The 15,896-nt window shown below is 39.6% G+C and overlaps 1 protein-coding gene across 1 annotated transcript in view; it reads left to right on the top strand.

Annotated features, from left to right (window-relative positions):
* The window catches only part of LOC139730887 (putative receptor-type tyrosine-protein phosphatase mosPTP-1), a 269,592-nt gene extending 255,669 nt beyond the window's left edge, over positions 1-13,923 (top strand). The window contains exons 20-29 of the mRNA XM_071641763.1: positions 1,760-1,914; positions 2,719-2,854; positions 3,409-3,555; positions 4,648-4,735; positions 5,272-5,342; positions 6,006-6,137; positions 7,894-8,028; positions 9,466-9,629; positions 10,320-10,455; positions 11,096-13,923. Coding sequence (XP_071497864.1) covers positions 1,760-1,914; positions 2,719-2,854; positions 3,409-3,555; positions 4,648-4,735; positions 5,272-5,342; positions 6,006-6,137; positions 7,894-8,028; positions 9,466-9,629; positions 10,320-10,455; positions 11,096-12,040 — 2,109 coding nt within the window. The 3' untranslated portion in view covers positions 12,041-13,923. The remainder of the gene's footprint in view (positions 1-1,759; positions 1,915-2,718; positions 2,855-3,408; positions 3,556-4,647; positions 4,736-5,271; positions 5,343-6,005; positions 6,138-7,893; positions 8,029-9,465; positions 9,630-10,319; positions 10,456-11,095) is intronic.
* Positions 13,924-15,896: the final 1,973 nt, after the last annotated feature.

Consider the following 15,896-nt stretch of genomic DNA (forward strand, 5'->3'; position numbering starts at 1 on the left):
CAGAAAATTCCTAATAAATTCATTTGAATTGAATTGAATTGAATTGAAATCAAACACAAATTGGCAGTTCTGTGATGTCACAAACGAGCCCCCCCCCCCATTTGCCCTGTACTATTAAATGAAACATAATATTCCCATCAAGTAAATTTCCAATCGTACGTGCACCTCTGATTTTTATTACTTTTTTTCTAGTATTTTAATCAGAATTCGGTCAAGCTTTCACTACCGTGTTCCTCTTATTTTTGTGATGCTCTTCAGCATACTTATTCTTAGGGTAGATTTCCCTTTGAGGTTGTTCTTAACAGGACCTGTGTAACTCCACATGATATTTTACACCAGAGATCTGCATCTTAACAGTGTCACTGATGCATAACAATGCAACACTCCTCATTTTTTTTTTTTGTGTGTAAATTGTTTAACTACATCGTATCTTTAAAAACAGCAAAACTGGACAACCTACAGCAGCATGTACAATGTATGTCTTTGACTCTGCAGCCCAAGTAGTTGAAACCATATTGGAGAAAATATTGCCTTTGGTTTTTGTTTATTTATTTGTTTGTTTGTTTGTTTATTTGTTTTTTACAAACTTTGTTAACCTAGCAGTAGATCCCAATGTCACTGCTGAATGGGTTAAGAGTGTTAAAAAGCTATCAAAAAATTAGAAGGAAGAATGCCAGATAATCATGAGCCATTACAGACAGATGCTGTTTGATCAGTCATCTTCTCATTAATAGTATGATTTTCATGTATTGACTCTGCTGTAACAGCTTTCTTCCAAAGCTGCTTCTCTTGTGCAAGTGTGTTTCATTGCTCTCTTCCACCTTATTATTAAGCATGATAACAAATTTTAACAAGCGCTCCTGAAGGGCAGTGCACCCTGAAAATCTATCTGTGCACCACTCCCTAAGATGTTGGTCAAAATCCTGGATCTCTTTTTTTTCTTGTATTATTGTGTTTTACTCATGGAAGATGAAGTGTGGTCTGCAATGGGATGATCTATGAAAACTTGCAAATTTTACTAGTTAGAGATTGTTACCAAGGAAAGTACAAAAAGTGCTGTGAATAGTTAAATAAGTTTTGAAGTCTGAAAAATCGGGCCCATTACACAAAAGACATATAAATGCAGAAGTAAAATTGTTCAATAGAAGCTTCTATGACAGCAATCAGATGGGTTGATATCATATCTTTGTGTTGTCATGGTAGCTTCCATCACGGACACTTACACTGTATGTACCATGAATGCATTATGCTGTTTGTCCAATTATTGCCCTAGGAGTATACAGGGGTTTGACACCACGTGGGGTCGTCAGACAAACCAAGTCTAATTATATGGACTTCTGTGAGCCCAAAATTCTCTGGTGGTGTGTTTTGGTCAAAACCTTGGCAGCTCTGCATTGCAGAAAAAAAAAAAGAAAGAGAAGAAGAAGAAGAAAAAAAGACATAACCAGAAGAAAACAAAGGTAAAGCACAATCTCACAGGTTTTAAAGAAGTTTGATTGGTCCAGACAATGAAAAATAGTTTCAGTGGCTGATTTTCTGAAAGTACTGTGATACCATTCTCGATTGTACCTCCTGATTTTGATGCACATCTCTGATACTTCCAATATGAGAGACTGAGAGGTGCACTTGATAGAGATCTTTTTGTGGTGGTTGAACATCGTGTCACACTTTGTGTGGTCATGATGAATTCACTGCACCCACGAATCATGAGGCAGACTGGTACTAACCAGTTCTTGTTTGACTCCCACCATTCTTACAGCATGGTAAGGTGCCAGAGAGAAGGGTTTACCACTTCCACTACACCGACTGGCCAGACCACGGGGTCCCACCCTACACGTTGCCTGTCTTGTCCTTCGTCCAGCGGTCATCAGCAGCCAATCCGGCCGACGCTGGTCCAATCATTGTCCACTGCAGGTAAAGATGAAACCAATCTTTTATGGAATGAAAAATATGGGTATGTGTAAGCAAATAAATATTAGTGGAAAAATGAGCAAAGAAAATGGGATTCCATTTTCTTTGCTCATTTGTCCACTAATGAATTATATTCAGTTCTGGTCAGTTTCCTTCTGTTTGCATTTGTCAAATAAAAATTAATCTAAAAGTGGACATTTTTGCGATGTGGAAATTTTTTCAAGTTTTGCACAATGTGAAACTAGTATGAAAGTAAGAGCACACAAAATTTTTGCTTGTTCTATATATAATGCTATTTTCTATTTTGATTCTGTGGAAATTCATCCCACACAAAATTCATTAAACCAGACTGAGCATGAAAAATTACTTACTCAAACATTTCCACTTTTACAATATACTATGAATAATTTGATCATGACTGTGGTTTCCATGTCCAAGTGTCCCCTGCCCTTTGATTCAGACATTTCATCTTTCATGTGAAGATGATGACGATGATGATGACGACGAAGATGATGATGACAATACACAGCATTTGTATGGCACCATATACACTGTATCTGTTTAAAAAGCATTCGAAGGTGCAGACTCCTCCAAGAGAGTTTAGTAATTGAATGTGTGGTGAAAAATGTGAGTCTTGAATGAGGCCTTTGAAATGTTCCAAATTGTCCAATTGACCACAAAAGTGAAGTTATAGATACCTGCAAAGCATTGCCTATTAAGTTTGTAAAAACTTCAGCTGTAAAGTTCTTCATCTCAGAAGACGGGAAACCCTTTTATTTACTGTTCACCCGCTGATTGTCTTAACAGTGCCGGCGTGGGTAGGACGGGGACCTACATTGTGATTGACACCATGCTGAAACAGATGCAGGCTGAGGAGAAGGTCAACGTCTTTGGCTTCCTGAAGCGGATCAGGACCCAGAGGAACTACTTGGTGCAGACAGAGGTCAGTTTTTGTACATGAGGATTTCTTTTTTTTTAATATATATTTGATACGGCACGTCTTACCCTGTGGTATCGGAATTGTGTAGCAGCATCTCATATTTGTAAGATGTGCAGTTACATTTTAATTTTACTCTTTATTCTTTATTCAATTGGTTGAATTATCTTGCTGTCAAAGATACCACAGGGCACCAATTACATGACTCTCCTCAAATACATTAAGTGCCACCATCAACAGCATGGTGGTTACTTTTTATTTAGTGTTGACTGAATTTTGAAATTGTCCATGTGGTATGTTTATTTCCTTGATATGGGAAGAAGATACACGGTGAAATTCAAACACTTTTTTTTTTCATTGAATGCAGCTGTTTACACTGTTATAAATAGAACAAAAGAATCCAACAGTTGATACACTTGCTGTGCTTGCTCTACAGTTCTAAAAAGAGCATGAATGATATAAAGCTAAGTTAGTAGATTACAAAATGATGCTGCAAACATATCACACAGTCAACATAATAGTTTTTTTTAAGTCATGTATTTTCGGCATTCTCCATTCAGGAGCAATACGTATTCATCCATGATGTTCTTCTGGAGTGGTTGAGGGCTGGCAACACCGTCGTCAAGGCAACCGAGCTGCGACAGTACGTGGACAGGATGACCCTTCCGGACGAGGTCGGCAAGATTGTGCTGGACGAGCAGTTCAATGTGAGTGTCTACAAACTAGTCTTCAGACTACATGCACCAAGTTCATTATTGAGGAGTAATGGGTCTTTGTTGTGTTTTGTTTTGTTTTGTTTTGTTTTGTTTTTTAGAGAATGCCTGCAAACTTGAATATTCAATATTAGCAGTGAACTCATCAAAAATTGAAGAGAGGAAGGAAACTTCATTTGCATTGTTCTTGCAGAAGCAATCTTTGGATGAATCTTGGAATAGCCTGAACAATTTAATAGTTGAAAATGGTCCTGTGTTTATCACAAATAAGCATTTTGATTAGACTTTTGTTATACAGACTGTCTTAGATTGTAGGGAAAATGTGACAAATGATTTATCTTCTCATAGAATTGGTTTAAATCAAAGATCAATATTGACAGCTTACAACACTCTCATCTTGACTACTGCAATTCCCTTCTTGTTGGTCTCCCTGCTTCAAGTACTGCACCACTTCAAAGAATTCAAAATACAGCTGCTAGGCTTGTGACCCTTACAAAAAGATCTGACCACATTACTCCAGTTCTCCAATCCCTCCACTGGCTCCCCATCCATCAACGTATCACTTTTAAAATCCTCCTTATTGTTTACAAGATATGCAATAATCTTGCCCCATTTTATCTTAAAGATTTAATTTCTTTCCGCTCCTCCACTTCAACCCGTTCTCTCCGTTCTTCCTCCACTCTCCAATTATCACGTGGTCCCCACACCTGTACATGTTATGGTGATAGGGTTTTTTCAGTTATTTTCCCACTCCTTTGGAATAAACTCCCTTTTTATATTCGTAATGCTAAAAATGTTGATAGGTTTAAGTTATTGTTGAAAACTCATCTGTTTACACAACCTTAATTTTGCTGCTGTTGTTGCTGTTGTTATCATAACATGTACATAATGCTGTATTTTGTTTTTATGTTATTTGTATATATTATTTTTTCCCCGATTTGATGCGCTTAGAAACATCAGTATTAAGCGCTATATAAATGTTATTCATTATCATTATCATTATTAAAAGATGTATAGTTGTATGAATACATCAAATAAATATGATGTATTATTTACACTAACCTGATGATTGAATTTTGTTTGCAGCTAATAACAAGGATGAAGCCTAGAGATCATGAGTTCAATAAGGCAAGGCAGAGCAAGCACAAAAACAGGAATATGGATCTCATACCAGGTGAGATATGACTTTTCTTCAAACCATTTTATGAATTATTCCTCCATTGCAGCTTTGCTCAGGAGACATGCCACTATTCTTGGAGTTTATTTAGGCACCTGTCGACAATTTTGCAAAAAATTAAACTATGCGTGAGTCATAGGGCATAAAGATTTTTAAAATGATATGATGATGATAAAGTGCAAATCTGGTTGCGCAAATGATGGTTCATGGTCCAACTAGGTTCTTGTGTGTGATGAATGAGAGACCTGTTCTGTATTTTTATATTTTCAAATCAAAGCTGATGGTGTATGCAGCAGAATATAAAGTATATAATACAGCAGTGTATCAAACAAAGTTATAAAATGAAGGCTTATTGAAAGAGGGAATGTAGCCTAACCCCATGAAAAATGAATCCAATGTTTTTGTCCTTTCTTTCTGTACAGTTTTACTGAACAAGTATTCATATATCAGCATCAGAAAGAGACTTGAAGTTGCTCTGAGTTTCTCGTTCAACTCACATTTTGTCATAATTTTTTCCCACCCCTTCCCCATAGTTGAGCGAAGTCGAGTTCCGATCTCTGGTGTGCCTGGAGTTGATGGCTACATCAATGCATCTTTCCTTCAGGTATGGACGGGAATGGGCTCGGAATTCCTTGCATCAACTTCTGGTTGTTCGCTAGAGTAATCAAATGAGATGATTGCAGTTTGGTCCAAGACGTCGTTAGTGCAGCCTATCAAAGCTGTCATCGGCGAGTCATTGGAATCCCAGTAGTTTATTGGAATGAATTGATTGACATAGTGATAATGATATTGATGATTGGTGATGATGGTAGTGGTGATTATCAGTTTCAGTTTAGGATTCAGATTGATTTTGTTATTTGCATGTGCCATAAAATCATACATGAAATAGCAGCAGATATATTTGAACAAAAATCTACTGTGTATAAGTCAGGATAATTTTCAAAATGGTATGACATATACATTTAAATCAAAGTAGTCAACAGTACAATGAATTCCAGTTTGAGAGAAGGAGAAAAAATAAAGCAGGAGTCCGCCACCTTAAAAGCAGGTGCTTGATAATTGATGGCAGTGCCCCCCCCCCCCCCAAAAAAAAAAAGAAAAGAAAAGAAAGAAAGACGAGGTAATAATGGCAAGGTAATGATGAAAATGTTATAGCAAATGGCAGGGCTGTTCTTTTTCTTTTCAAAAGAGGGGTCACAAGTAATGGTCCCTGCCCGTATGCAGGAAGATGTCATCTGATACCCTCATTTGTCTGTGTTGTCTCCAGGGTTACCGGCGTCAGACGGAGTACATCGTGACCCAGTATCCCACCAAGGAGACCATGGAGGACTTCTGGAAGATGCTGTGGGAGCATAACTCCACCACCATCATCACGCTGACCGACGAGCAGAAGAACCAGGTGAAGGTCTTGTGTCAATCCGCTGCTTCTTTCTTTCCTTCCACTCTCGCCCAACTCATCTCCTTTAAGTTGCCAATTTAGAACGATTAACAGCAAACATTTCCACTTTTAAAGTTGCCATGCTGTATGGACACTTTTAACAGGCATCATCTCTGCATTTGAAGAAATGTGAACAAATGTAAAAACATGTATCTCTTTTGCTGGCATCTAACTATTACTCTGCTTGCAGATAACTGTGGAGTTGCCAATTTTTAAAAGTTAACAGCAAACATTACCTATAAAGTTGCCATCTGCTATACACTCTTAGGACGACATCTCTGCATTTGACGAAATGTTGAGAAATGTGAAAATGTATCTTTTTTTTTTCCTGTATCTATACTATCACTATGCTTGCAGGATAGCTGTTGCATTGTCATTTTGGAACAATTAATAGCAAACATTACCTTCCTTAAGTTGCCATATGCTGTACACTCATCAACATCTCTGACAAAATGACATCATTGACAAAATGTTGAGAAATGTATAAAAATATATCTTTTTTTTTGCTGGCATCTAACTATCGCTATGCTTGCAAATATCTACCATTCTTTCAAAGCAAGAGTGAATGCATTTTTTTTTTTTAAATCTATGGATTGAAATCTTCCAGTGTCAGCTTCATAAAATGCATCATGCTTCATTGCATAGGGTATGTTGGCAAAAAGCCAAAGGAGGGTAATGGAATCTGTTGCGATGTAATGCAGTGCAATGTGACAGGCACAGTTTAGATAAATCATTCCTCACAGATGGCAATGATACAGAGCTGTATATAAATAAACCATTGGAAGAACAATAAAGATGAAAAGTATATCACTCAGTCTGGCAAGTTTTGCTTTCGGCCGCCACTCTCGATCTCCACAGAAATGCTAGAATATGAGTCGATGATGATTTTTTTTTTCTTTCTTTCTAATGGGAGATATTGTGGTGTGTGATTAAGTAGACAGAGATCGAAAAGGCTCATAAATAATGTAATCCCTGCTGTATAAATAAAAACTGGAAACTTTCAAACTATTTATTACAATAGAGACTCTCTGTGAAGGGAGTCACTGCACAAAGCAATGCTGTAATGAATATCTGTGCCAGGGTATTGTGCTCTTCTATGAGACTGATTGTTTGATGGTATACCATTTGCGTATACAAGTGTAGTTTGGGTGATTAACATAGAGCAAGATCACTGAAATGTGAAACAGGAGGAGCCTGCCTAGCGGGAAAAAACTGGCTTAGTGTCATTTCTTTTTTAACACCTATGCTGCTCTTTGCTTTATCATAACATTGCTTAGTGTAATCTTATTGCATCTTTGAAATAAAACGTGGTTTCTGCAGCCATTAACAAATAGATATATCCTGCTTAATCTTTCACCAATAACAGCTGTTAATTGAAAAGCAGTTGAATTGGTTGCAACTGTGCCATTTTTTTCTCAGTATTGATTCGTGACGATTTTATCAAACAGTCATATCTTTGTAGACTATAATGAGTCATGGCATATAGGGACGCTATTTGGTATGTCACAATTATGCGTGGCATGATGAAAATGTGTAGCTATGTTACTTTGTGATTGTTGCTATGAAATATTACACCAAAGGACATTTACAAATGTGATGTTGGCAAAGGGTTAGAACATCAATAAAGATGAGGGTTACTTGCCAAGGCCAAATCACCACTTAATTACCTGTCACCATGAATTTCTACTCACTCCTCACATATCATGGTATATTGCAGGAGGATGAACCAATCTACTGGCCGACGAGCAAGGAGGAGCCCCTGACCCTCGGGGCACTGACCATCACGCTATGTGAGGAGGAACATTCCAACATCTCCTTCATCACCAGAGAATTCTTGGTCCAGTCCTCTCAGGTGAGTTGGTAGGGTTCTCATATTAGTGTGTCAGGGATGGAGTGGCAGCGAGTTCAGATTTATAGTCAATGGGGGTCAGATAGGATATTTGGCACTGTTTTTCAGTAATCGGAGACTAAGTGGGGTAGGGTGGCTGTTTGCTTGTTTGTTTGTTAGTTTTTTGTTTTAATTTTCCATCTGACAGGATGGCTTGATAGCCCATATTCAGTTGTCTTCCATGGAGTCCAGTTGTGAGTACTTGGGGTGGACCAAATTCACTGGGTATATGGACCCTGCTCTTTGCAGTGAATGAATGAAGCAGGATCTTGTATGTACATGGGCTGTGACTCTCTCACACACGGGACCTTCATGTTATAAGCAGGATCTTTTATGTGCGTGGGTTGTGACTCTGTCACACATGGGACCTTCTTGTTATAAGCAGGATCTTTTATGTGCGTGGGTTGTGACTCTGTCACACATGGGACCTTCTTGTTATAAGCAGGATCTTTTATGTGCGTGGATTGTGACTCTGTCACACACGGGACCTTCATGTTAAGCTCTATCAGAGGGACAGAGTGTTTTGCTTCTCCCAGAGGGGCTGGCACGATAACACACAACATTGCTCAGTAAGACTCACTTGGGTTTGAGCCCGTGTCTGCACTCAAGCCATTCAATTGAAAGGCGGATACACTACCGACCGAGTCACCTCGCTGCCCTAGTGAGGTCCTCCGAGAGGAGGGGATGGGAAGGTAATGAACTCCTTTCTCCCAATGCATGTGGATGAGAACCGTGAAGAAAGGATTGCAAGGAAGATGGAGTCCCTGGTCTGTCCAAAATTTACTGATGAGGAGGAAGAGGATGGGACAGGGCTATGGGGAGTTTCAGGTCCAATCCTCAAGGATGAGAGAAAGTGTATTTAGATGGGATGCCAAGGACATCCGAGACCATTCCTGATCATTAACCTGTTTAAGACAGGTCCCAACTTAGTATACTTGGACAGGTGTCTGGGAAATTCGTGTTGTAGCAAAATCAGTCTGTCCTCAACGGGTTAAGAGGTTTGGGAAATGAAAATGACAAGGGACTCTTGGAGGGATTACTGGGTTCAGTTATCAGAGACGGCTCTAAATAGATTGCCCCAGAATGCAAGTAATTTTAGGAATCTTTTATTTCATGATCAAAGTGAAGAGATTATGGAAAGTGGTAAAGGATACTGATGGTTCAAACTGGCAACCACAGACAAAAACATTGAGGAAATATGACACATGCATTAGAGATTTCCAGGGAAGGTGTAAAAAGTATCAGTGCCTTTACTGGAACCTAGGAATGGAAATCTGAAAACTGCTATCATCTAGTAGTTCACTTTGCTCAGTGACTACAGGCTGTAATGGGAGTTGAAACTGTTATTGGCATCAGGAGCTGGCTTAATTGATAGAAGTCTTTTCCACATTCGTTCTGCAGGACGATGACCAGTGGAACGTCAGGCAGTACCACTGCAGCTACTGGCCCGAGTGCTGCTCCCCGCTCCACACGGCCTTTGACCTCATCTACGCAGTGCAGAAGAGGAACGAGTTCTTGGAGAGATCCAACAAGGACACAGTAGGACCCATCACTGTGCACGACAGGTTGGTTGGTTGGTGTGACTGTTTTGTCTGGAGCAAATGACTGTATCATGATACATGATTCTTTCCATGCATTATTATGACAATGATACATAATATTGATGCTGCTGCTGATGCTGCTGCTGATGATGATGATGATTATGGAGATGGGTGATGACGATGATGATAATGATAATGATGATCATCATGATCTTGACCATGATGATGATTAAAGTGATAATGATGGTAGCACTTTTGCCACTAGGTATGCACATATGGTGAATCCAGCTGGGGGCTCTTTCAGAAGAGGTAACTCTGCTTGTACACAATTTGTAGATTCCAAAGTAATAGTCCTACCAATGAAAGGCATATGGTATATATTCTTGTATGATGGGGACTACCTACATATGGGGACATCTACACATGTACCTACTGTCAAAACTGGTTCCATGACATTTGCTGCTGCGACATTTGCTCTCATTAAATATCTGCACGCTAAGCCAAACATAAATTCTACCCACAAACAGAACCCTAACCCAAATCCTAATCCACACATCAAACTAAACCTAAAACCCTATCACAACCCTAACCCTAACCCTCAGTCCTTTGGAGAAAATAAAGACCGGAGCAATTGTCGCAGGAGCAAATGTCGTGTCACCATCATAACAAATCTCACATTCAAATTCACATTATTTGTGTGTATCCATGATACAGGAACGGTGGTTGCCAGGCAGGGACATTCTGTGCCCTCTCTACCCTCCATCAGGAGCTCATCCACGAGGAGGCTGTGGACATCTACAAGACGGTGAAGCTGTACGCCGCAAAGAGGCCCAACCTCATCCCCACAAAGGTATCTTCAGAGGTTCAGAGATCACCCCTTCTCTCATCTGTAGTGTCATGAGCTGTCTCTGAAGTAAACTTTTTTTTTTAGACCACTGTTTTCATTTTTGTTTGAAGATATGGTTTAAGGCTTTCTTATACCAGAATTTTAAAGCAATTGACTTTCCAAGTATCAACAATAATCTGCTTCATTGAACCTGCTTCCTTCAAATGACATAATTTCCGTGGCTAGATCATGATGCAATAGAACCGTGACATCTGATTTGCTCTGAATATAAATATTACTCCTTTCATGTACTGTATATGCAGTTCCATAACTTGAATGAACATGTAGTTTAGCAAAGTCAGATTGAGTTACATTGAACCAAATTTGCCGGAACCCATGTGAATTATCTTCCATGCATTGTTAGTACAGTGAACTTGTGTTCTGGTAACTGTAGCAAAATGATAATTGTGGACAACTAAGAATTCAGCTAATCATTGCTTTGGTGAGAGATGGGCATAATCTGATTTTGGTTAGGATAGAGCCAGCAGGAAAAGAATATTGAGGAATTGAATGAGATTGAGATTGAGGAAACGTGTGAGTAACAGACCAGACTTACTGACAGTGGTAACCAACCTTGTACACTTTTTTTGCTTTTTGTTTCCAGGAGGACTATTACTTCCTGTTCAAGGCCCTGCAGAGTTGTCATTCCGCTGAGCAACAGATCAGAAGCTTGCGTCGCCAGGGATCAAGACGCGGCATCCTTGATGCTCCTGGTCTACATGGGAGGGACTGGAACTTCCTCCGTAGCCCTGGTCATGTGGACCCTGGTAGCTTACGGCTGTCTGACTCTGTCCGGAACAGCTCGCTAGACAGTGATGGTTTCTATCGGACTCGTAGCCAGACGATGGCCAGCGTTGGCCCCAACAGACACGCCAGACCGTCCAAGTTCTGGCACCGTCGCACTAAATCAGAGAAACGAAAACCCTCCGCCAATAATGGCAGCAACAATGTCAGCTCCTCAGCCACCACACCCGGAGACAACACCCCAAGTGAGTCCGTCGGAGAGGTGTACGAACTGGTCAATGTCAGGTCCAAAGACTCTCAACCAAACACTCCAAACAGCGAACAGGAGTTTGTCCTGATCAACGGACAGACCGCTGGTGCCGTGGGACAGCCGCTTGTTGCTCCAGAAATCCATGTCTCCTCAGCGGACGTCTCCAATGGCAACATAGGAGAGACTGCTGCGGACTCTGCATACAGGCCAGTCTCGCAAATATGTGATGATGACAGGGATTGCATGGACACTGACGGTGATGACGACGGAGACGATGACATCCCAGCCAACGAGTGCCCCCTCACTGAGGACCTGGACAATGCCAACATGAATGGCGACATTGTCAACCTGAATGTGAACGGTGCTGTGGACCTGTTTGAAGACACAAACAATGGGGACATGGAGACAGACCCTTCAGAACTGAATGAGGAGAGTGCTCCGCTCAATATCTCTATGGGAGTGAAAGCTAAGTTTCAGAATCGCCATAGCTATCACAGTCAGGAGTCTGTTCACAGTGCACACGAGGAAGATCCACTCCACATAGAGTCAGCGTGAGGCTCTCTACCTCCTCCAAGCAGTGCGACCCATGCTGGACGCTTTGGGATTTATTTTTACCACACCATTTGGTGGCAAGAGTCCTTAAACTGATCATCACTTAAGACCTTAAGTGCATAACCAAAGTAACGCATTCAATCAACAGTAGAAGCCAAAGCGGAACATATGTTATAATAGGCCGCATTGAGTTCCCTGATGCAGCAGGAAAGTGTCCTGTAGTCCCTTTGTCCTGAGTTATATTCTGTGAACCAAACATTTGTGTTAAATGACTATATTCCATGTATAGAGCACTCCTTTGCAGTATTACATTAAGAGAGTTAAGAATGGCATCATATATTATGTTTTAACAATCTGTATTGGGTGTCGCTTGGCCTGTTGTTACGTCATGCCCACAAAAGTGCTTGTTTTGTTTTTTTTGTACAGAGATTTAAATGTTGTTTGTACAGTGTATGTGGATGTGTATCATACAGAATATTCCATGTTTAGGATCGCCTCTGTCGGAACGGCATTAGTGTCCGTAGCTGTTGATTAGGATCAACTTGTGGTTCTCCCGGTGAGAATGTGTTGTCATTGACATCATGTATCATGATAGCATCTCATTACTTCAGTCACGAAGCATGTTTCATCTAAGGGAGGAAAAGCAATGGTACAAGTGTATATATCGGTGAACTTGTGAAACATGTTGCTACTCAACTATCAAAGTTTGTCCCTGTATTTTTATGGTTTGCCGAAAGCAACACTCATGATCCACTTGGACACGTCGTCAAATCTTGTGGTATGTATACCTGGCAAAACATCAGCATCAGAGGTCATTGCATCATGTCACTCATGTTTGTGTGTGTGTGTGTGTGTGTGTGTGTGTGTATGTGTGTGTTTGTCTGTGGGTGATGCATGGCTTGGACAGGTTGACACTGATGTTTTCTCTAAGAACTAAATAGGTCCCTGAACCTGGTACACAAATGAATGCAGTGTCTTTCCAAGGCTGTAATGTTTTCCTCAAGATGCTGACTGAATGAAGGCCGAGGGGTGGATGGGGAAACTTTCACTATAAATCAAGTGGCATTTCACATCATTATGAAGCTTACTTTGATTAGAAGGGATCGCTTGAATTTCAGCCAGAAACCAGTGCAAAAAAGATTATCTTCCAATCTCTTTAATAGCACTATTGTCTACAACAAATTTTATGGCTATTATTTTTGTGTGACCTTGAAGATTTCAGTGTTTGCTTACATACACTATTGGTATCCAGCTGAACCTTGAGTTATAGGGTCCACAGTCAAGCTAATGCTCATCCTGATGCCATGTCCTGATTGTTTTTGCATGTTCCTACTCTGGTAACTAACAGGGTCTCTTCACGGGTGTGTGATCCTCATTTTCTATGTGTTTGAAGCCCATTTTCTTATCGCTATGCAAGCAAGGAAAGAAAGTCTCATGAGGTATCACATGAAAGATTGTGCAAGTCTATCATGCTTGGGGCACCATGTGTACATGTACCTTGCCAATAATTCGTGATGTAATCAACATTACATACTATTGTGGCTCCGTTGCCCATGCATTTGATGAAAGGATACATACATTGTAGGTAGCACACTAGTTTCACCCCAATGAGGGAGATATGAATTGGGCTTGGTTGGCTTAGTCCCACATGCTTACGTTGATGTCAGGGTACTAGTAGTGAGTGGCTCTGAACCACATAATGTGTATCACAACATATCTTTGTACATGTAGGTGCAGCATGTTTTGGCTCACTGTTGAATAGCACACTGACTGGTGCCACATGTTGCCCGTAAAGCCAACTCACAAAGATGTATCATTCCTGCCTGGAAAGAGGATACACAACATGATTGTTTGCAACTTTATTCTCTTAATTTTTTTTTTTTTTTTTTTTTTTTGGGGGGGGGGGGGTTTGGTGCACAATATTTTCAACCTCCCGCTGAACTGTTTAAAGAGTAAACTAATTTTTGTATCAGAACATTTGTCTTCCTCACTCTGGCTGAACGTTACTATCATGAACCTCTTAAACATCATTAAATGCCTCATTAACGTTACAAAAGTTTTTGTTATGCAGCCTGTAATTGCCCTTTGAGGCAAGGGAAGGCATCTTATTTTAACTTCAAAGAGAGCATTGCTGTATGTTTGTTTATTGTCATGTCCTTTTTTTTTCCAACTTAATGGAATTCACTACGTTAGCAGCACTACCTGGTAGTTTGCTCTCATACAATTTTTTTTTTCCAATTTGTAATGCTGTCACTGTCTATATCACAGCTGTAGGCACCCCAATCCAGAAATTGCTATAAAAAAGTTTGTTGATTGTTTTATTGTTGTTGTTGTTGTTTTTTAACCTAGCAGTCATCCTGTGTGGTGTTGTGTGCCATTAGGCATAAGTTTCATTGAAGGTTTCCATATCTCAGATTCTCAAAACTCATTCATCCAATGGTGCTAATGGTCAACGCGTTTGTGCAAGTTATTGACAGTTTAATTGATCTCCAAATATATCACACTCTTTATCTTCTCATTCTTTCATTCAATAGTTGTTTCTGGACTCTAGCAAAAAAAAAATTGCAGCACTTGAAAATCATTGTATTAATGTTGCGTAGTTGTAAGCCCTTATTCTTGCCCATTTATGCACCAAATGTTGAAAAAAAAGTTCTGTATTTTGATGAGTTTTGTGGATTGATTTATTAGTTTCTGATGATTTTGTTTGTTTGTTTGTTGTACCTGTTTGTTTCATGTGAGTGTTGTATCCTCAGTGCAGTAAAATAGATGTGCCAGATTAGATAATGACTCTAAGATTTTCCATTCCTGTGAGTGAAGTTCATTGGGTGACATTGGAACAATTTTTTCAATTACATTTCCAGTTTTGCAAGTTACAATGTACAAGTTTGTAATATTGTGGCACTGTGCACTGCTGCTATTCTGCCACAAGAACATGGATTTGAAACCTGAGAATTCAGTCACAATTGTATACTTGTTTTTATTTCTTCTTACTTGTTTTATATCTATTTCAAGTACTAGAAAATCTTGAAACCATGCCATGCCAAAGTTAATGTGGAGAAAGAGCAAGAAAGCTATCTGCATTGACGCAGAACTGTGTTATTTTGTTTACTGTAAAAGTGGATATTTTCGAGTGACTAATTTTTCGTGCTTGGCCGGGTAAGATGAGTTTCGTGTGTTTTTAATTCTGCGGAATCAAGACATCAACTGCTGGAACATGGCACGCAAAAATATTTGCGCGCTTTTATATTCGCGCTAGCTTCAGGTTGCATGAAATGCGCGAAAATTTCCACTTTTACAGTATATTGATGGCAGCATTAACAAGCACTGTACTCACTGAAAAATACCAGGGAAAAGTTGAATTTCACACAGTTGATTGTGAGAGAGGTCTGGATATCTGCCAATATTTTGATATCTAGGATTTGTTGGGCATCACCAAAGATGTCCCCAAAACTAAAGACCTCTGTACTAGTCCCAATGCTGTCACAATTTTTTTTTTTCTTTCTCTCCACACAATCATGATGAAGAAACATTTGAATGTTGATAATATGAATTGATGGAGCTTATTTGCAATATTGAAATATATCCTTGCAAGTTGATATGTGTTTTGCCCAGATTTTGTTGTATGCATTTCTGACCAAAAAAAACCCCAAATAAATAAATAAATATATAAAATACTGTGATAAAATTTCACAAAACTACTCTGTTATTTGTTAGGCTATGATAATGAATCCAAAAGTGGAAAACTTAACTCTTATGAATAAGAGACCATGTGCAATGAATGCAGGCATTATTTAAAAGTACCACATCCCAACACATTCCTATCTAGGTTTTAGGTAGGAATGCTAGTGCTGATGGTGTT

Source organism: Diadema antillarum, unplaced genomic scaffold, assembly GCF_040938485.1.
Source record: "Diadema antillarum isolate AM-2024a unplaced genomic scaffold, OU_Dant_1.0 seq00000341_RagTag, whole genome shotgun sequence".
Taxonomy (NCBI): Eukaryota; Metazoa; Echinodermata; class Echinoidea; order Diadematoida; family Diadematidae; genus Diadema; species Diadema antillarum.